General features: G+C 44.4%; 2 protein-coding genes across 2 annotated transcripts in view; both read right to left on the bottom strand.

The window, feature by feature from the left end:
* Nucleotides 1-22948, bottom strand: part of MYO3B (myosin IIIB) — a 344336-nt gene that overhangs the window by 10333 nt on the left and 311055 nt on the right. Inside the window, exon 33 of the mRNA XM_075933604.1 lies at nt 22650-22816. Within this exon, the coding sequence (XP_075789719.1) occupies nt 22681-22816 (136 nt within the window). The 3' untranslated portion in view covers nt 22650-22680. The remainder of the gene's footprint in view (nt 1-22649; nt 22817-22948) is intronic.
* Nucleotides 15664-17585, bottom strand: LOC142830187 (uncharacterized). Its single transcript, XM_075933603.1, has 2 exons — nt 16679-17585; nt 15664-16318 (listed from the first exon to the last, which is right to left on the bottom strand). Exons 1-2 carry the CDS (start codon nt 17250-17252, stop codon nt 15810-15812), a joined length of 1083 nt encoding a protein of 360 aa, XP_075789718.1. The 5' UTR covers nt 17253-17585; the 3' UTR covers nt 15664-15809.

Raw genomic sequence — 22948 nt, 5'->3', positions numbered from 1 at the left:
TCTGTTGAGTCAGCACCTATCATGAGCACTATATTCATTTGAAAAATCCCCATCACTGTACTTTAATCTGGTCAGCAAAAGGTTCAGATATTGAATGAGAGCACCTTCTTTCTCTATCAAAGCAGTTCAAATATTTATTTCCTCTAGATTTCTGCCTGCAAATCAAAAATAGACAACTTTGAAATGTAAAATATGTATGCACTAGACCAGCTACTCAAATTTCTCTCTGAAAAGAGGTAACATTATTGAGCTACTAGATAGTTTCTAACATATAAAACCTTATATATTTTACTCTTATTCGGTATTTGATGATAGGTGCATCTGGCCCATTTAATGTGTTGCAAGTTGGCCCCAAATCCCTCCTCACTTTTGAAAATCATGCCTACTTGCCATAATTTCTTAGTGGAAAGATAATTAACAAACAGATTCAAAAGAAGTGCTCTCTGAAAATTGTTGGAATTTTCTAGTCGCTACAGCAAATATGCAGAATATATTGTGGCCTAAAGCCCAATAAGGCAGAAACTTATACCTAGCTGGGCAATCTGTTAGATGTATAGGTTTATACCTAAGAATAGGGTTTATATCTAATATACGTAACTGGACAATCTGTGGCCATTACACACATGTATCATAGTTGTCAGTTCATGCTTCCAAATGTGGCTTCACAAGCCCCTACACTTGAACCAAAGCAGACTCTCGATTATCAAAAGCAGTAGTGATACTTTATATTCTCTTTCTAGGCCAGACTCTAGTGCAGGTCTTTCCAGTTTAATGTAGGCCCCAGATAGAGACAGATAGACAGACAAACTGATGAATTTCAACCTTATTGGAGAAGAGGATCAAGTTTTAAACTAAATCTTACACAGTTTTCTCTCATTAATATGAAATCATGCTACAGTATATTGTTGTGCTATAAATTCTATTGTGCGCATATTTCTTTCCATTTTAGGCCCAATTAATCTCTGTGTGGCATTATATGGATTATATTTCACACTGTGAAATGGTGCAAAACCATGTGACTCTAGAATAAATCATTCTAGAAAGACAGACTTGTTTTACCCTAGCTGTATTTTCTAGATTTTTGTCACCTGTACAGCAAGAAGACACTCTTTCTGAGTTAGCCTTAACTAAAAAGATCTGTGAGGAGGGTAAATGCAAGTTGCAAGGTTTGTTTCTGTTGTCATTATTAAACATCATGTGTGTAGCTATGTAGAGAACATGTCCTGTATCTCCTAATTTGAAAAGAGGTTTCTGTCTTATTGTTGCAATTTATTAAGGGCAAACAATCTGGGGCTTATAATAGGCCTGTAGGCAGAACAAAGTCCTTGTCAAATAGAAGGGGTGGCTGCTCAGCTGGGTATCATGTAAATGTGCAAAAAGAACTGTTCTGTTCAAAGACGCTAGACATGCTTTATAAATAACATCTCTCATATAATTGAAGAGTTGCCATTTAACTGTTGTGTTGGAAATGTTAATTTAAAAAATTATCTCAAGAAAAGAAACAAAACTGCAATTGTATATTTTTGTAAGATCTCATGCTAACAAACAAAAACTCATGTACGACTTCGGTTCATATTAGATCTCTGAGTATTATCTAAACCTAAAAAGGCATCTCCATTGGCATTTTAGATAATTTTGTTATGTAAGTAGGATAGGTTCATTGATGGATCTATTCAGATTGAACCTTATCTGAGGCAAGTCATGTCTTTTCAATAAAACAGGTCATTTTGATAGACACTTGGGTCTTAAAAACCAAGTCAATTTCTCATTCTGCAGTTCATTTAAAATTTCTAATTATGTGATTTCTTTTGCAAGGACTGAAATTAAAATGACAGATAAAGATAAGAATAATGTTATACACATTTTGCATGCAGTGATCCACTTGTGCTAAAGGGATTTTTATCCTCTTCCCTTTAAAAAAGATAATCAGGACAGTGTCATCAATTAGATTTTTACTTAAGTGTTCCTAATGTTTCTGGACTTTACTACTTGGCAAAGACAATTGGGACAGATTTCTTTATTTTTTCCTCTGGCCTAAAACTCAATCCGCTCACTTCTCAAACTGTTACCACCAAAGAGTTTATTAAATGGCTGAAAAAGACAGCTGGTCCCACCATCTGTTAAAAATTTTCAGGGGCCAAATGAAACAGGTTACACCTTTAGCCATGCCAAGTCTTCCAATACCCCCTTCCTCTTACAGCCTGCGGAGGACTAATCTGAATTTCACGCTCTGATTTTGCTATTGCTAATGTCTGAGCTTCTTATGTGTGCTTCTCATAGTTCCTTATAGTCTCTTTTCAGTAACAAAAGCTACCCTCTTCTTTCAACCAAGATAATTTGCAGTCAATGGAATACTGGTTCTATAGTTTCCTTTGCAGCAAAGACAGTATCTTGAATGAAACCCACAGAGAAATAATATCTGATTTTTTTGGAGCAATAGCAGGGACCAAGAGTACATTTCTGTTGTTTTTGAACCACTTTTCTATAAATGCTAATGGAGGTAATTCACATGTGCCAACAAAAACATAGTCTGCAACACACTGCAGGTGTGAGGGGGTTGAAACAAAAGGGATGCTAACGCTAATGGTATTTCTTGTCATTAACAATTCTTTGATGTTCACACTCGAGGCTCTCTTTTATCTTGTAGTTTTTCAGCTATCTTTGTTAACATGCAGTGCAACTGAACCTTCCTCCCCCCACCCCTGTCTTTAAAGACATCTGCAAAATGTTTATGCTAAGTTAGTTTCCATAGAATCTTTCAGTAACACACAGTAAAGCAGAATGAGATAAAGCTTGTAAGGTTATTATTAAAACATCAGTAAGTTCCTATCATTAAGTTGAAGGAGCAGATCAATAAAAAGGAGCACTTAATGTTACTTTAATAAGGATGAGTTTCCTGTAACAGAACTGCAGATTAACTTCAGTGTAACTGAAGTGGCGTTTGTAATACAGCAGTTCTGATAAGAATAGTTTGTTTTACTTGTGCTCACTAAAATAACTGCAAATGTTTCAAATGTATTAGATCAATACATTCCAGTACTAAAAAGCTTTTATAATGGAGCATATTTAAGGACATTTAGTTTTATAGATGGAAGGGATTTCTCTGCCACTAAGCAGGCAGTGGCATTCAGCCAAGGAGCTGTAGGTGGAGTTTCTTCATGTCCATCTGTCTTTTCATGACCTACAGATGGTAAAATATTGTTTTTAAAAATATGCAGCTCAGTATGATGACAGTAAAATGAAATGAACAATCAAGGCACAAAAGACATTGTTCTAATGTGCAATCATTCCAAACAAATACTGTAGTACACTGTAGTAAGGGATTTATGTTACAAACTGCCAGCTAGCATTTTGCTCTCATCTCATCAGTCACATCCTGTTAGATCAAGTCCCATTGTATCACTGTATGTTACATTACGTTGCAGGATGTTGTAATATTAAATAGACAACAAAATTAACATCCCTTTCCAATCAGATTTCTGCTGTAAATCTGGATATTAGCAGCTGTTCTTTTCAAAATAATTATATTATTAGCTATCAAAACTACAGGTGTTATGAAATCTCTATGGATAATTTGTTTTTATTGCTCTTTTAGAACTCTATCTCTAATTCATTCATTTAATCAAATAGTAATCTATGCCTGGATAACATGGTGGCTGTGTCTACACTGGGCCACTTATTCCGGAAAATCAGCCGCTTTTCCGGAATAAGCTGCGAGCTGTCTACACTGGCCCTTGAATTTCCGGAAAAGCAACGACGCTCTACTGTACAAAATCAGCCGCTATTCTGGAAAAAATATTCTGCTCCCGCTCGGGCATAAGTCCTTATTCCGGAACACTGTTCTGGAAAAGGGCCAGTGTAGACAGCCCAGTAGTCTTTTCCGGAAAAGCGCGTCTACATTGGCCACAGACGCTTTTCCGGAAAAAGGGCTTTTCCGGAAAAGCAGCCTGCCAATGTAGATGCTCCTTTTCCGGAAAAACTGAAAACGGAATAGTATTCCTTTTTAAGCAGTTCCGGAAATTCATGCCAGTGTAGACACAGCCGGTATGTATCTCTCAACTGGGATATACATGCAAGTTCTGCCATTGTCAATATTATATATGAAGACGCAGGTAGTAAGCAAGGCTAAAGAACTATCATACTCATTATGTACCTGCTTTAAAACTTATTTTACATGTTGTATAAACCTAAAACAACAACATAGTACTGAGCAGTATCCTGTCCCAGAATTTAGGTGAACAAAATGATGGACTGAGTACTCTGCTCTCTATTGCACAGCATAAATCGGGCTCTGAAATGTTTATGGCAATTAGGAATATCACACTATCAGCAATTTCAAAAAATGAAAATGTTATTTTTGTATTGTGATAGTGCCTAGGAGTGCCAGTCCCCACTGTGCTAGAACCAGTCCATGCACACAACAAAAATACAGTCCCCACTGCAAACTGTTTACACTCTGTTTAGGAAATGTTTTGTGACCAAAGTCTCTACATAATCTCCCATTTAAAATTGGGTAAATTTGGTGCTTATCGAAAAGGAGTATAAACCCTGTAAGATACATTTCCTCACATAGTTGTGCCAAAGCCTCTCATTCCTAATCTATATCATCCCTTCTGTTTCAGTCATGGGCTGTGACACAGCACTGCTTTTCCAGCTAATTCCTGATCTGCAACAATCTTGCTATTCCAGTCCTGGCTCCCATATACACCCTGATAATGCACCTCAATCAGATTAGCAATACTCCTGTATAGCCCTGCCAACACATTGCAATCCAGGCTTGCAATTTACTCCAATTTGGGGCTTCTCTTGAGCAGAGATCCCTGATGTGTCACATAATGTGGTTTGTGATCAGATGTTGTGATATTGGGCAATATCATTGAAAGATTAAAATGAGGCCATCAAACTTATTTCTAGTAGTGGCTTTGGCCAGAATTTGGACTCAAGTCTCCTTGGGGGCTCACCTGGTACCTGTCTGGCAAATAGTCAATAGCACTTTACAATTGCTTTAGAAATTGTTGCTTAAATTGTGTAATATCTTTTCTGCAACTGAGTAGCAATGAAGCCTGCTAAACAAAAGAATAAAATTTAATCCATTATTGAGATGGGCAACTAATATATAAAACCTGGTTTCTGGAAACATAATAGACTTTTTTTTACTAATTTACTTTTATGATCTCCAGCACTATGATAGCTGAGTATGATAGTGAACAAGCTACTGATGACAGATTATTTATACATTTATTGTGCAGGTGGGTGCTGGATTCACACCTATAACAAAAATGAATTTCTAACAATTCTTAAGACATTGTAGAAATTGAGCCTAAGATTCAGTTTGTATGTACAGGTTAAGGTTAACTTTTATGAATCATTACCCTTCCTGTCTATAGGCCAGCTCCAAGGGAATGGAAAAACTTTCATTGATGTCCTCCCACTGGGCTTTAGATCAGGCACCATGTTGGGATTGCTCTCAAGCACTTCGGGTCTGAGAGGCATCCCATGCTATTTTTGTGAAGCTGGGAATCCTGATTTTGCTGCCGAGGAATGAATTTTTCTCCTGGCTCAATGTTCTGATGCAACAACTTCACAGAGTGTAGTTCCTTAAAAAAAAAAAAAAAAGAGTCCCAACAAAACTTGTCTTCAATGCTAACAGCAAGATACTAGATTACTGACAACTGTTTGTTGCCATGGATAAAATAGGAGGGTAGATAAAGAATACATTTATTATTGCACAACAGTGAAATCTCTTGTGATCTATATGGGTGTCAGAATCTCTGGATTGGTTCTCACCCATATGTATCCATTTGTATGCAAGTCACTCTGAGAAAAAGGATATTCTAAAATGTCTTTTTGATTTATCTCACTCTAGGGACTTTTAGGAAATGGGAAGGATAGGTATAAAGACCCATGTTTAGCCTTTATTATTTAGGTTTCCTTTAATACTTTTACAGTGCAAATACAACAGTAATTTATACAGGCAGTCCCCGACTTACGCGGATCCGACTTATGTCGGATCCGCACTTACGAACGGGGCTCTCTCACCCCGGAAGTCGGGGCGAGAAAGCCCCGTTCGTAAGCTGCTCCGGTGCCCCTGGTCTGCTGGAGACCGTCTCCAGCAGACCAGGGGCACCGGGCGGGTTCCCGCGCTTCTGAGGCTTTGCCAGAGCAAAGCCTCAGAGGCGCGGGGAACCGCCGCTGCTGCCGCTTCAGTCCGGAAACCTGTGGTCTGCTGGGGACGGTCCCCAGCAGACCACAGGCACCCAGATTGAAGCGGCAGCAGTGGCGGTTCCCCGCGCCTCTGAGGCTTTGCTCTGGCAAAGCCTCAGAGGCGCGGGACCCCCCCCCCCCCCCCCGTGGCTGCGGCTTCAGTCCGGGAGCCTGTGGTCTGCTGGGGACGGTCCCCAGCAGACCACAGGCACCCAGATTGAAGTGGCAGCAGCGGCGGTTCACCGCGCCTCTGAGGCTTTGCTCTGGCAAAGCCTCAGAGGCGCGGGACCCCCCCGCGGCTGCGGCTTCAGTCCAGGAGCCTGTGGTCTGCTGGGGACGGTCCCCAGCAGACCACAGGCTCCCGGACTGAAGCCGCAGCCGCGGCGGGGTCCCGCGCCTCTGAGGCTTTGCCAGAGCAAAGCCTCAGAGGCGCGGCACCCCGCTGCCGCTGCGGCTCTGCTCCCCGTGTCCCTGGTCTGCTGGGGGGGGGGGAGCACAGCTAGTGTGCTCCCCCCCCCCAAGCAGACCAGGCTTTTGTTTTGGACTCTGGGGCAGAGCATCTGGGGCGCTGCCGATTGGTCCTGCAGCGCCCGCTCTGGGCACTACTGGACCAACCCGGCAGCACCCCAGCTGCTCTGCCCCAGGTCCTGATTCAGCCGCTGCTGGTCAGTTTCAGCAGCGGCTGAATCAGGACACCTGGGGCAGAGCAGATGGGGTGCTGCTGGGTTGCTCCAGTAGTGCTGAGGAGCGGCGCTACTGGAGCAACCCAGCAGCACCCCAGCTGCTCTGCCCCAGGCGTCCCCAAGTCAGCTTCTGCTGAATCTGACCAGTGCTGACTAAAGGAAGCCCCAGGCAGAGTTGCTCTGCCCCGGGCTTCCTGGAATCAGCTGCTGATCAGTTTCAGCAGCAGCTGACTTGGGGACGCCTGGGGTTCTTAAGTTGATTCTGTATGTAAGTCAGAACTGGCGGTCAGTTTCAGCAGTGTCTGAATCTGGACGCCAGTTCCGACTTACATACAGATTCAACTTAAGAACAAACCTACAGTCCCTATCTTGTACGTAACCCGGGGACTGCCTGTACCTACACTTTTTATAGAAGTAGAAATCTAAGTATTTGAAAACAACACTTCTTTTTTACCTAATCTGATCTCATAATAGTTCCACTCTGGTATCATTTTGCTGATTGTACTAATTGCTACTGATTTATAAATCAGAATTAGTCTGTTGGAATCTGAGCTCCAGTAAACAATTTCCTATGTGGAATCTAACTTGGGGCTTGTCTATACAGCTCTGCAGTTCAGAATACAGGGCTGTGAATGGCAGAGACACCAACCTGCTATGCTGGAATTCCCCCCTTATGTATGCTGTGGCCATGGACTAAAAGATTCCTAGTTTGCATTAAACTAAGCTTCTTTAAGCAGCATTACAATAATGTGAACTAGAACTCTTAGTCTGAGCCTGCAGTATCCACAGAGGGGAGTTACAGCATAGCAGTTTGCAAAATGCAGGACAATGTAGCACTTTAAAGACTAACAAGATGGTTTATTAGATGATGAGCTTTCGTGGGCCAGACCCACTTCCTCAGATCAAAAAGCTCATCATCTAATAAACCATCTTGTTAGTCTTTAAAGTGCTACATTGTCCTGCATTTTGCTTCAGCTACCCCAGACTAACACGGCTACATCTCTATCACCATTGCAGTTTGGTGCACACTGCTACTCACAATCCCAGAGCCCAAATTGTGGGGTAGAATATGTCAATGCTCTAACTTTAAGCAAATAATGTTTTAATATTTATGATGACAGAATTTGCTTCTGCTTAAATAATAGCTTCCAAGCACCCTACCTACAAACACTAGTGGGCTGAGCCTCACAACACCATTTTAAGATAAGCAAGTTATCATTCTAGTCATCATCACACTTTACACATGGTGAAATTGAGTCACTGGAAGATGCACAGAAAATCAGAGAGGAACTGCTGATGACACAAACCAGATCTCCTGACCTCCAGACATCTTTTGTGAGCCATGAGCAGAGTTCCCCGTAAACTGACTTTTAAGGGCCAGGCTCACCACTAAACTCAACAAATTTCTTAAAATGGGTGCAAATGTAAAGTGGATGTAACTTATGCCAACTCTAGTGCCTCTTTATAGTGCGAAAGAGGTGTAAATGGGACTTTATGTCAACGAAAAGCAGGCTGAAAATGAGCAAATTAGAGGCACCATTATTTAAAATTAATCCCCAAATACTTACTGTGCTTCTTTTTTTTTTTTTTTTTTTTTTTTTTGTCTGCACAGGAGGATTTTTCATCCCAATATAACAGGAAGGCAGAAACTGTCCTTGGCTTGGGCCTGTCCCCATTGAAGTCACTGGGAATATTGCCATTGAGGCCCCATGTTGGGATTTACCTTTCATTCAACCCTTTGCCTACAGATAAGTTTTTCTTATTTTATTACACATACTGCCTAACAAAATCTTTCAATTAGCTAGTTCACAACAAGGCCTGTCTTATATGTACACTGAAGGCCCTCTAGGCAGCTGGTATCAGATATCAGCTCACCACAGCTGCTCAGCAGCAGTAAAGATTTCTCTCTAGTTTTCTTTCACCACTCATCTCTTTCTCTCTGACTCTTATTAGAGCTGTTTGGAAAATGGAATTTCCATCCATTAGCAATTTAAACATTTTGAATTTGTTTTTATTACAAACAAAAATCTGACATTTAAAAATGCTGGAAAAGAAATCTGAAAATTTTTTATTGAAGAACCACTGAAACATTTCATTGAAAGAAAGTAAAAATGTTTAGCTTCAACAATGCAAAAACATTACAATATGAAATATGACACGTTATGATTATGTGATATATAATATATTAGAATTAATTTTATATTTAAAAAATATACATACAAACAAAATGCATTGAAATGACAGTGAAAACAAAATGTTTCAACATTACTGAAATGGCAATTTTGTAATAATTCATTTGGACTTTTTCCCATTAAAAATTATCAAAATTGACATTTTCCAGCAAAGTGTTTTGATTTTTATAAAACTGAATTCTCCAATGGAAAACTTCTGTTCAAAATGTCTCCACCAGCTCTATATATCACCTTTCTTTGAAAGCTTTTTCCTGCATCCTTTGCCCCCTTTTTCTTATGGCACTGGCGGGCAAATGCATGTAATTTATAAGGTTATGTCTAGACTGCAGAGTTATATCAGAAAAAAGTATCTTTTTCTGCTTTTTTTCTGAAAGAGGCGTTTCCGAAATTTGGCCCATCCACACGGGTCCAAATTTCAGAAAAAAAGCCCATCTTTTGGAACATCCCTTCTTCCTCATGAAATGAGCTTTACAGGGATGCTGAAAAAACATGTCTGCTTTTCTGAAATTTTATTCGGAAAAGAAGATGCGTTCCTTGGAAACAGCAGAGCTTTTCCAGGATATCTCCGGTGTCCCGGAAAAGCTCTGTAGTCTAGACATAGCCTATGGCTACTGGAGAATTTGGATTGAGTTTCATAAACACTCAGAATGAATTCCTTCAAATTCATTTTTATATTTTCACCTGTAATTGTGAAAACCCATTTAACCAGAGAAACAGCTTTTCCAGACCTATAATATAATAAAATAATAGCTATTACATAAATATATCTATTCATTTTCTTATAGACAACTCAGACTCCTCTGATATTTACATTTTTAAAATACGATACCTTTGTTAAAGATCAACTGTCTTAAATGACAGATGAATATCACCTCCAAACATTTTACAATATTAAATTATCTTCATAAAGTGAGCCTTTAATCTGAACAGAGACTGCACAAATATTGCCTCATTGTGCTACACACTATATAACAAACAGTAAGAGCCAACTTCTTGTCCAAAGAGCTGACAACCTAAATAGAGAAGACCAGACAAGAAGTGGAAGAAATTAATTACTCTCATTTTGCAGATGGGGAACTGAGGCATAGAGAGACTAAAAGATCCCAGACAAAATCTGTGACAGAGCTGGGAAATTAACTTAGATTTCTTAAGTCCCAGGGCAATACCTTAACCCTATGTTCCAACCATGGCAAAAAGCCAGAGGTGAGATCAGCAGCACTACTCAAGCTGGGCTTCTCTGGTATAAAGAGTAAATAAGGGATTGAAGGTCCTCTCTGGGAAGGTGCTTGACTTGGAACTCAGCCTTCATTCATTTATCTCCTTGCTACATCTGGGATGAGCTTGGATGGATGTGTTCCCTCTTTGGCCACACTGCAAGGCCCAGTTTCTTCCCATGCACTCGGTGAGAGGACAATTGAGGGAACATTTTATTTTCATTTACTGTTAGGGACATCAGGGATGAGGATCAGCTATTTATTAATCAAGGGGGGATTGAGAAGTCCATCAGTTCTGCTAGTTAGTGATAGGGATGTGAAGGACTGGTCGACTAGTCCATTTGCATTTGCTTGGATAGTCAACTAGTCGCTTCCCTCCTTCCTGCCTCTATCAGATAGAGGCAGCAATGGGAGGGGAGAAAAGGGGGTACTTCAAAGAGGCAGTGCCGCATGGAGCCTGGGGTCAGCTGCTCTGGCTTTGAATGCCATGGGGAGCCCACTGTCAGGCTCCTTGTGGCATTTCAAAGTGGCAGCACTGTGTGGAGCCCAAGATCAGCTGGGAACTCCCCCACTGACCCTGGGCTCCATGCAGCACTGCTGCTTTGAAATGCCACAGTGGCATTTGGGAGCTCTTTGGGAGCTCTCAGATTGTTTCATTGCTGGGAAAGAAGAGGTTTCTCAGCCCTCCCACTGTTGTCCTGGCTGAACCTGTAGCCACATAGGCTACGTCTACACTGGCCCCTTTTCCGGAAGGGGCATGTAAATTTCACCTATCGTAGTAGGGAAATCCGCGGGGGATTTAAATATCCCCCGCGGCATTTAAATAAAAATGTCCGCCGCTTTTTTCCGGCTTTTAGAAAAGCCGGAAAAGAGCGTCTACACTGGCCCCGATCCTCCGGAAAAAGCGCCCTTTTCCGGAGGCTCTTATTCCTACTTCAAAGGAATAAGAGCCTCCGGAAAAGGGCGCTTTTTCCGGAGGATCGGGGCCAGTGTAGACGCTCTTTTCCGGCTTTTCTAAAAGCCGGAAAAAAGCGGCGGACATTTTTATTTAAATGCCGCGGGGGATATTTAAATCCCCCGCGGATTTCCCTACTACGATAGGTGAAATTTACATGCCCCTTCCGGAAAAGGGGCCAGTGTAGACGTAGCCTATGTGGCTACAGGTTCAGCCAGGACAACAGTGGGAGGGCTGAGAAACCTCTTCTTTCCCAGCAATGAAACAATCTGAGAGCTCCCAAATAGCTGTCAGGGTCTGGCCTCATGATGGATAGAGCCATCCTCTTGCAAAGCTCCTCTCCCCAAGCTTGCAGGATTTGGTTCTGCCTGTTGGTTCTTTGAAAAAACCAGCTTTTGTTTAGGACAGCAGCAATGTGAGTCAGTGTTTCTTCAGTAGTAATGCTTTCCTTACTGTGATCAGAATAAACCCAAACGGGTGACATCTGACAAGAGTGAGGGGCAACAAGTTTGCAGAAATTTTGGTGGTGCTCAGAAAGCCCAAGGCCCAAACGTTCCTCCCCCATCCCAACTCTCTCCAACTTGCCTAAGGCTCTGGGAGGGAGTTTAGATGGGGAAGGGTGCAGACTCTCAGAATTTGGGTGGAGGAGGGGTGCAGGTTCTGGGATAGGGCAGTGCCAAGGATTAAGAGCTTTTGATATAGACAGGTGCTGTGAGGCTAGGGCCAGAGAGGAGGGCTCCCATCAACCTCTCTCCACTCACCACAGCGAGCTCCAGGGCACGTGCCCTCCTCTTGCCACCCAAACAGCACACTCTCCCTGCAACACTGTCACTGCACTTGCTCCTAGGGCCTCTCTCAGGTCCATGAAGTTGCCTCCGCTGTTCAGGGTGTGGAAGGGGGGCTTCCATCACATGTGCATCTCCTCCCCTGCTACTGCCCCTCACCATAACCTCACACTAGTGGGTAGGAGATGAGGCTACCATTTGTCCAGAGCAGGGCAGAAGTGGTGCCTGCAAGCTGGAGGATGGTATCAAGCTGCCGCTCACTGTGGCCTCACAGTGGGAGGTGGGGATGGGACTGCTCCTGGCAAGGGTGCCATTCAGATTTTGATTGTGGGGGGACTTTAACCAGGATTCCAGGGGCTATTTAGGCACTTGAAAACTTTAGTTTTCTGTCAGACAATTTAGCAATTAGCCCTGCATCTAATTCCTATATATATATATATATATATAAATAGTAAACCCACTCACCTCTAATAACAACATGTTCTGACATCTTGTGGCAAGTCACTCAAGGGACACTATTAGGTTTAGAATTTTAATATATATTTTTATTTTGTTACTAACTCTGTGAAAGAGAGAGACCCTATCAGAAGCCCTGAGTTCTAGCTCAGCTCTGGGAGGGGAGTAAGGTGGGTTATAACAGCAGGGGGCAAACACAGCTGGGTTCTATGTAAGAACATCAGAATAGCCATACTGAGTCAGACCAAAGGACTATCTAGCCCAGTATCCAGGTACTTCAGAGGGAAAGAACATAATAGGTAATAATTGAGTGATTCATTCTGTCATCCATTCCCAGCTTCTGGGAAACAGGTGATGGGCATGTAGGACATGGAGTTGGATCAGTGCCCACACTGGCTAATAGCCACTGAGGGACCTATTCTCCGTGAACTTATCTAATTCTTTTTTATATAGTTATAGTCTTGGCCTTCACAATATCCTCTGGCAAAAAGTTCCACAGGTTGACTGTTAAGAAATACATCCTTTTATTTGTTTTATATCTGCTGCCTATTAATTTCATTGAGTGACACCTAATACTTGTGTTATGGGAAGGAGTAAATAACTCTTTTTTCACTTTCTCCATATCAGTCATGATTTTATAGCCCTCTATCATATCCCCGTCTTAGTTGTCTCTTTTCCAAGCTGAAAAGTCCCAGTCTTATTAATCTCTCCTCAAATGGCAGCTGCTCCATGCCCTTAATATTTTTTGTTGCCCTTTTCTGAGTCTTTTCCAATACCAAAATATCTTTGAGATGAGAAGACCCCCAGCTGCCTGCAGTATACATGATGTGGGTGTACCATGGAGTTAGATAGAGGCAATAGGAGACTCTCTGTCTTATTCTCTATCTCCTTGTTAATGATTCCCAACATTCTGTTTGCTTTTTTGACTGCTGCTGCACATTGAATGAATGTTTTCAGAGAACTATCCACAATGACTCCAGGATCTCTCCTTGAGTGGTAATAGATGTCTCTCCCAGGGTGTGTCTAGACTGCAGGCTTCTTTCGAAAGAGCCTCTTTCGAAAGCATCTTTCGAAAGAGGCTCTTTCGAAAGAGTGCGTCTAGACTACAATGCGCGGATCGAAAGATCGATCCGCTATTTCGAAAAAGAGCTTCCAGACTGCTGGACGCTCTTTCGAAATTCAAAGCCACCCGGAACTGCTTCTGCCAGGGCATGGGGGCAGCATTTCCTTCCGGGTGCTGCCTGCCTGCCCTTTGCAGAGACGCGTGGTGAGAGGGACACTCCTGAACACCCGTTGCTCTGCTCCTGCAGCTGCCTTTGCTGTCCCTTGAGGAATTTTGCAAGGCATTGCAGTGCTGGTTTGGAGTGCTCAGCTTCCTGGGACACCCCAGCAGCTTTTTTCTTTTGAGGTTTTTCTGCTTGCAGACCCTTATTTTTGGCATGGAGCCAGAGCTGCCCCTGGGCAGGCGATGGCCCCACACCACCATACTGCAGCTGTTGCTGCATCTTCATGAGACAATCATGAGGCTCCTTCCCGAGCTGGACCCAGACCAGAGGGACGAGGGGTTCCCCCGTCCGGCAGCCACACTGCCCTTGCCTCCGAACTTTTTCGTGGACAGGCGTGTTTGGAGGTTTGACACCAGCTCTGACTGGTGGGACCGGCTCGTGATGGAGATCTGGGATGACCAAGACTGGCTACGGAACTTCCGCATGAGAAAGACCACTTTCCAGGAGCTGTGTACCTGGCTCGCCCCTGCTCTGCAACGGCAAGACACCCACCTGCGGCCCGCCATCCCCCTGGAAAAGAGGGTCGCCATTGCCCTCTGGAAGCTGGCAACCCCCGACAGCTACCGCTCCGTGGGACACCAATTTGGCGTGGGGAGATCTACTGTCGGGGCCGTCTTGATGGAGGTAAGTCATTGTCTGGGGACAGTCACAGTTTGGGGTGGGGGGAAGGGAGACTGTCAGGAAGGGCCAAGTGGAGTGGGAGTGGGAGTGGGAGGGAGCTCCTCCACTCACCCTGAATTGTGGGGGGGGGGGGTTCTGAGGAGGGGATTCCCGGGCTGTTTGAGAGGGAAGGTGGGCGGTGGGTTCTCCTCCTAAGACATAAGGCACCCCTTCTAACACTTTGTTGTCTGTCTCGTTCTGCAGGTGGTGAGGGCCATCAATTCGGAGCTGCTCAACAGGCTCATCTGTCTACCGGATCTGGACAGCGTCATGGCCGGCTTTGCTGCCCTCGGCATCCCCAATTGCGGAGGAGCGCTCGATGGGACACACATTGCCATCCGTGCACCGCCCCATCGAGCAGCCCAATTCATCAATCGAAAGGGCTACTTTTCTATGGTCCTCCAGGCCCTGGTCGACCATCGTGGCCAGTTTTCGGACATTTGTGTTGGGTTGTCAGGGCGGGCACACGATGCCCGCATCTTCAGAAACTCGTACCTGTACCGGAGGCTTCAGGCAGGAACATTTTTCCCCCATCGCCAGTTTGCGGTTGGGGATGTGCACATGCCGGTGTGCATAGTGGCTGATGCCGCCTATCCCCTGATGCCGTGGCTGATGAAGCCCTACACCGGCCAGCTGGATGCGAGCAAGGAGCAGTTTAATGCTCGCCTTAACTGGGCTCGCAACCAGGTGGAATGTGCGTTTGGCCGTTTAAAGGGCAGATTCCGGTGCTTGCTCACACGCCTCGACATGGGGGAGACCAACATCCCCGAGGTGGTGGCCGCGTGTTGCGTCCTCCATAACCTCGTGGAGAGGAAAGGGGAGGCCTTCCTACCAGGGTGGGGGAGAGCTGCTGATGCCCAGGAGAGGCTCTTTGCCCAGCCCCGGACAGCTGCCATCCGCCAGGCTCACCGGTCTGCAGTTGGCATCCGGGAGGCCCTCCGGGAGCAATTCTCCAGTGGAGGCCACTGAGTGCACTGAGGGGCTTCTGCCTGGGGACTGGGCCCTGGCCCCCAATAGAAGCTTCCCTCCACAACCCATCTCCTGACCCAGTTTGGACACATCACTTACACCAGGGTGTGTTTCAAAATAAAATGTTCTCTTTACTTATTTATAATTTTGTACATATTATCAAACAATGTGGCAAACATAACAAAAAAATTTTTCATTTTTGTTGTTGCCAAACTATATACAATAAACAAACAGTTCGTTTAACCCTTTGTTTGTGCTTAATAACTGGGGTGATGGGGGTGACTGGAAACCTGGAGGGGGGAAGGGGACTGGAAACCTGGAGGGGGGAAGGGGACTGGAAACCTGGAGGGGGGAAGGGGATCAGGTTGAACGGGGCTTGGCAGATTTCCCTTTCCTGGCTGGGCCTCATGTTTGGGGTGCTCCCCGGCTACGGGATCGGGTGATGCACCTGTCGGTTGGCTGGCTGCTGGGGGGCTCTTGGGACGTGGAAGCCTGGGGGAGAGGAGGGCCAGGGGGAGAGAGGGGCTGGGGAGCTGGGGGGGCTGGGGGAGAGGGAGGTCCAAGGGGGGAAAGGGCTGCTGTTGTGGAAGGGGGGTTTGGTGGGGTGGGGTCATGGGGTGCTGGAGGAGCAGGACCAGGCACAGCAGCAGGCAAGCCGCTGACCTCCCTCAGGGTGGCGTACAGCACCGTGCGCTGCAGGACCAGCTCATTCATGAGCCGATCACGCCACCGCTCCTCTGCCTCCGCCCTCTGTAGCAGGATGGCGTTCTGCTCCTGCACAGCCTCGACGTGCTGCCGGAGGATGTCGGCGTAGACACGCCTGTGTCTGCGGCTCCCATGTCTCCGAGATGGAGATGGAGATGGAGATGGAGGTGGGGCGGGGGTGCTGCGGCCCTCTTCCACGGCTGGTCCGGCTGTGGAGGAAAAGAAGAAGACACAATCAGTCCTATAAACTGGACTCTGTAGCACTTAAAATACTAACAGGATGGTTTATTAGGGGATGAGCTTTCCAGGGCCAGACCCACTTCCTCAGATCAGAGTAACACGGCTACATTTCTATCACAATCAGTCATGTGTGCAACAGCTGTCCAAAAGGGCATGCCCTCTCCCTTGAGACAGGGGAAGCAGACATTCTGAAGGTCACACTGTGTGTGTGTGTGTGTGTGAGACCTGGGCATCAGCCTGAGCATGACAGGTTTCCCTTGTGCATCACCCACTGTGCACCCACCTACCTCCCCCCCCCCCCGGGTGTGACACAAACTCACTGTACTCACCTGCTGCTTCCTCTCCCGTGCCAGATGACGCCTGGGAGGCCTCAGAGGTCTGGGTGACCGGCTCCAGGGTGAGGGTCGCCGTCTCCTCGCTGTCCTCCTCCTCTGGGCCCATGTCCCCGTCTCCAGACTGCTGTAGCTCCCGCTCTGGAGCGTCCACCACCGGGTCTGCCAGTCCGGACTGCACGAACCTCCGTGGTGTGCGTGCTTCTGCACTGCCACCCAGGATCTGGTCCAGCTCTGGGTAGTAGGGGCAGTAGTGGGGGGCTGCCCCAGAACGGGAGCTCTCCTCCCTGGCTTTGGCGTAGCCCTGCCGCAGCTCCTTTACCTTGGAGCGCACCTGGTCCTGTGTGCGGGGGTAGTGGCCCTTCTGGGCCAGGGCTTCAGCCATGCGGCCATAAATTTCGGCATTTCGCCGCCGGCTTTTGAGGGCCTGTAAGGCCTCCTCCTCTCCCCACAGCTCCAGCAGGCTCTTGATCTCAGCGCCGGACCAGGATGGTGCCCGGCGCTTGGAGCCCTTGGCTGGGTCCCCAGAAGGCTCTGTGGAAGGGCCAGGACGCTCTTGGGGCTGTGACATGCTGCAGCAAGGTCACCGTGTGCTCTGGCTCCTTGTCTGCAACAAGTGGCTGTGAGGGTGCGCCTGTCCCTTTAAGGAATGGCTGCAGCCAGGAACCACAGACGTGCAACCCATGGCCCAGATTGTCCACCAGGGCTTGTTCCTGGAGGCCAATAATTTCGAAAGAAAGGGCTCCCCCCGTCCAGACTCACGTTCTTTCGACGGATCTCCCTCGAAAAAGGCGTTCTTCCTCGTGAAACGAGGTTTACCGCCGTCGAAAGAAAAGCTGCGTTCTTTCAATTTAATTTCGAAAGAACGCGGCTTGAGTCTGGACGCAGGGGAAGTTCTTTCGAAAAAAGGGTACTTTTTTCGAAAGAACCCCTGAGTGTGGACACGGCCCCAGAGACTTTCACTTTCCTCACCTGCACAGAAGCTGTTTGACCAGGGGAGGGACCTTTCTATTGTGTCCTAAAAAGTATCATCTGTATGTGTCTCTGCCTTCCTTTGCTCCTTCAGTTCAGCCACCCTGGGTCTCCAAAGCCTGAACATGGTCCCTGAGAGCCAGGAGCTCCTTGCACTGAATGCACACACATGCCACTTACCCATAGGGCAGGGAACCATACATTGAGTGCAATAAACAGGATATCCACTTTGTTGATGGGCTTCTGCCTGCATCCTCTTTTTACTCTTAGAGCTTATCCTTTCTTGATATTTATTTTAAAAATCAGGTGGTTATGGTATTAATTTAAAGAATGTTACGTGTTAAGTGTATCTAGTCCTTCTCAAACTCTGCCTCTAAACTCCCTGGTAAAACTCCCCTCTTATCCCACCCTTTGTTTCCTTTCTTTTGACTGAAGAACCCAACAGTGCTTTGGGATTTTCTAATGATCCTTAGTTCCTTTTAATGACAAGCCTTTTATTCTCTTAATCACCCTGCCTCCATTTATAAAGAAATGCTCTAATGTAAAGACTGTGCTGCTCCCAGCTTCTGAATTCATCACAGTCACACTCAGGCTGAGTTGCTGTTAACATTGTTGGAGCCGAGCCCCTGCCTATGAGTATTAATGGTGCCTGAGCAACTTGGGGCCCATATAACTCACTGCCTGTCATGGGCAGTTGGTGAAGGTAGTGCTGGGGGCCACACCAACCCCCACCTCTCACAGGAGCTAAGCTGCCTTCCTCTCCCTCTCCCCCCCATGGGGAGGTGAGGCAGCATGCCATGTACACACATCCTCCACCACCATGGGAAGGGCAGGAGGGTATGTGTATGCGCGCACCCCAGCCTCCCTGGTCCCAAAGCACAGGAAGGCAGGAGGGTGCATAGCCCCAGCCTCCTGGGCCAGGAGCACTGGAAGGGCGGGTGCTGGGGGAGCAACACTCCACCCCCAGAACACTTACAATAGGCATTCTGGGGGCATAGTGTAGGCAGGGCCAGACTAGCAGTTTGGGAAGACAATGCCTCCCCCCGCCTAGCATACCAGAAGCCCTTGCCACCTATGGACAGTGTCCACATGGCAGCAAAATCTCAAGTTTTTCAGCTGACTTCAGTGTAGCTACTACACTGATTCAGACTCCGGGGATGTGGTCCTTAGTAGCAGAGCTCTGAAACAGAAGTGTAGGAGTGCACTAAACAGGGGGTGAAAGAGGGATTTACCTGCTGAGGTCTCTAGGCACTATCTATATGTAGATGTAGTGAGAAATATACATCTGAGGGAGGATGCAAAGATATTGGCAGCTATATGTATGTCTATTGTGCACTGCATTATGTATTATTAATTATTATTATTATTCAATATAACGGTAGTGCTTATGTCATGTTGGGACCTCATTCCCCTGTTCTAGTTAGTGCACAAACATGGAGTAAATAGGAGTCCCTACTCCAAAAGATTTATAGTCTAGAAAACAATACACAGGTGGACAAGACAAAGAAGCAGGTGGGAAAGGGGGGAACAGGATATAAAAGTAATAGGAAGAACAGACTTGCTATGGGCACAATTCTTATCCAATTAGTTGAGTAATTACAACTCTTCGCCTACCAGGCACAGGCAGATGGCAGACTGCAGTATAAAAATACCTTACATGAAACTCATTTTGAGAATAATAATACTTGTATATATTGGTGTTTCAGGTGGAAATTATCTCAGCAGCAAAAAAGAGGAAAAATTTGATTAAAGAGTTCAAAACATATATGTATTGTTTGCATTTTCTGTTGTGTCAGTGGCTGCACATGCTATTATGGTATAAACTAATGAGTGCTATTGTTGTACAGGAAATCTTATCATTTGGGGCCAGCTTCTGCCATCTTCACCCACAATTAAAGCAACTTTATTCTGCAAGCAATCCCACTGAAGTATAGCATATCATCCTTTATAAGAATGCCAGAAGATCTAAGATTAGTAAATATTTTTGCTTAATAATAGAAAAAACTGTGAAGCGCCTTCCTTGTGTTTCACAATTTAATGCCTTGACACAGCTGTTACTGACCAGAGCCCCAGTTCAGCAAAGCACTTTATACATGGCTTTAAGAGTGTTGCTGAATAAAGCTGGGATTATGGATATATTTACAATTAAACATAGGTTTATGTACTTTACTGAGTTAGGGCTATATCCGGTTTAATTATAGAATTATATACATATTGAGTATATGATTTTTGTTTCCTGTTACTTATGTGCAAAGCTTGACTACCATTAAATAATATAAAATTGGTAACCCATAATTAAACTGCCTATGACAATAACATGGATTACATCCATCTATCCTGACCTGCAATTAAAAGTACAAAAACCAGCTTTTAAAACTGCTTTCTTATTAATGTCTTTGGGAGACAAAAAAAAATTGCACTGTGAAGAAACCATATATTTTACGAGAGCCCTGTGACCAGCTCCAGTATGGGAGCCCTCACAGTCATGTGACTTTCTTCAAGACAGTTTTATTTCCCATTCTCATAAATTTTAACACTTTGAGTCTTAGCAAAATAGCTCAAGGAAAAGTTTTCTCTTGAGGTAGTACAAAGGATGATCATTCATGACAAATTGTAATGAGATGGAAAGAGGTTGATGGACATCCAAGAAATTCCTGGAGAGAAGCAAACACCCATTCCCCCCTATTAATCACCAGCCATATTTGTACTGCACTTCTGTATGTCACTAACTCATCTGCAGCTGTACTTTAGAGATTCTAACATGCACTCTCACATAGTCAGGGTTCTCCATAATCCAAGATACTGGCCCACTGCTTGCAGCTCTTTGGCCTCTGATCTTGCCAGCCATTCTATCAGCTTTTTGATGGAGATTGAAGATAACAACATGAATGGGAAATATTATTTTTCAAACCTCACTCTCAGCCGCATACTCCAGACTGCAGGAGCAGCACTGCAATCACTAGGAGAGACTTGAGGCTTTTGCTAGACTCCCTGTCTGCCGCCTTTTCCCTGTCCCAGTGCTATATGAAAGACTGAAGAAACTGGACGTGTTTAATCTTGAAAAAAAGAAGATTGAGTGGGAACCTGATAAGAGTTTTCAGATATGTAAAAAGGATGGCGATTAATTGTTCTCCATATTCCCTGAAGGTAGGCTATTGCTATGGCAGCAGAGGCACTGGTGTAGTTACAGTAATACCAGTTAGAAAGTCCTTTTGCTCGTATAGCTTCGTTTGTTCAGGAAAGTGGCATAAGCTGTATCCCCATTAGGATGGTTACAAGCATAGCTATTGCTGGCAAATTCTTTTTAGTGCAGACAAAGCCTGAGAATTTTTCAGACTTTAATTGAAGGGGTTATGGCACTGTGGCCCCAATTCAGTATAGCGGTTGGCTCTAATAATATTTGACAAATCAAACCAGCATAGTTTTATAAAGGAAAATCATAACTCACTAAATCTTAGAATTCTCTAAACTTGTCAATGTAGTAGATGATAAAGGAGAACTGATTCATATTATTTATTTAGAATTCCAAAAGGCCCTCAACAAGATCCTATATAAGAGGGTGCAGAAGAAGCTAAATGACCACAGGAAGAGGCACAAAATATTACCAGAGATCAAAAACTATCCAGAAGGCAAAAAGCAAAGAGTAAGATTATGGTCAATTTTCATCGTGATATAAAGTTAACAGTGAGCTGTCTTGTGGTTACATACTAAGTCCCAAATTTTTAAACTAATCAATGAATTATCTGATAGGGAGAAGGTAGTGAGATAACATTTGCAGCTGATGTCAAGTTATTTAATTACCTAGAACCATAGATGATCGCGAGAAACTTCAGAGCCTCCTAAACAAATTCGGTGACTGGGCAACACAGTAATGGAATTAATTGTCAATAAATACAAAGTAATGCAAATTGGAGAGGGAAGTTTAAACTACTCAGACATCTTACACAGGATTCTAAATTAACTGTACCAGCTGAAGAAAAGGGAGTTAGGTGTTGATAGTTCAATGAAGGCCTCCAGTCAATGTGCAGTTGGAGTCAAAGAGCAAAGATGATTTTAGGATGGATATAAAATGGGATGGCAAATTATACAGAGGGTATTATAATATCTTTATGTAAATCAGCACTGTGGCCTCTTCTGAATAACGAGCATGCTTAAGGGCACTGAAGTCTCCAGTGAAGAGAGACTGGAAGGTTTGGAACAATTTACTTTCAAACAGTGATGAATAACAGGATACATGATATAAGTATGGAACTCACTGTAACAGGAAATTATTGAGGTCAAGATCTTAACAAGATTAAAAAAAGGGGGGAGGGGTTGAGTATTAATATGGATCTCAAGAATATCCAGAGTTACCATAATTAATGATATTATAATTATGCAGAATAGATATTAAATCTCATGCTTCAAGATTTAAAGTAATACCTAAATATTGGAGATTAGGATGAGACTGAATGTGTGTATGTGGGGCATGGGGGTAATAGATCACACAACATCTACTTATTGCAAGGATCATACATCCTGCCCTGAATCTTCTGGTATTGACTATTGTTGGAGAAAGGCTACTACCAGCCATGACAGACCTTGGGTCTGAGGAGTTATGGCATTTCCTATGTCTCTATAACATATGCTAAATTTAGATCATCACCACCTCACTTCACATGCCCTTGCTTTGGGTGTGTGTCACTTTAGTAATACTGGTAGGGGAAAAAAAACCATGGGGAAGGAAACTAGCAGAATCTGGCAATCCTGCTCATGGACAATGGTAAACAAAATGACTTGTGGGCCACACGCAGAACCTTGATGGGCTGCAGGTTGCCCACCACTGATTTACAGAATCAGGGTCTAATTTTGCAAGAAGCCTCATTAGATGTAATTATGTCTCTCTCTCTCTCTCTCTCACTCTCACACACACACACACACACACACACACACACACACACACACACACACACACACACACACAAACCAGCATTGATAAACACATGAAATCTCTTACCAGTATTAGACCAAAATATAAAGGGTCAAGTTCAGCTCTGAGCAAAAGACACTCCTCTCGAGGAAAGAGGAGACGGAGGATTGAGTGAGTTGTCATTTTCAGTGATAGATTCGACAGCTGACAATGATTTGTAATATTCATCCTCCCCATCAAGAACTTTGATTTGGCTTTGAAACAAAACACAAAACATACTATTTTTATTAAGTACAAATCATAAAAGTACAAAGCAGTTCTGCAAAATCTTAAGAAATATACCTCTCTATGAATGGTGAAATGAAAACACCGAAAAAGTGTTAATA

Source organism: Pelodiscus sinensis, chromosome 7 (genome assembly GCF_049634645.1).
Source record: "Pelodiscus sinensis isolate JC-2024 chromosome 7, ASM4963464v1, whole genome shotgun sequence".
NCBI lineage: Eukaryota > Metazoa > Chordata > Testudines > Trionychidae > Pelodiscus > Pelodiscus sinensis.
Note: the sequence above shows the minus strand (reverse complement) of the source record. Positions and strands in the feature narration are given on the sequence as shown.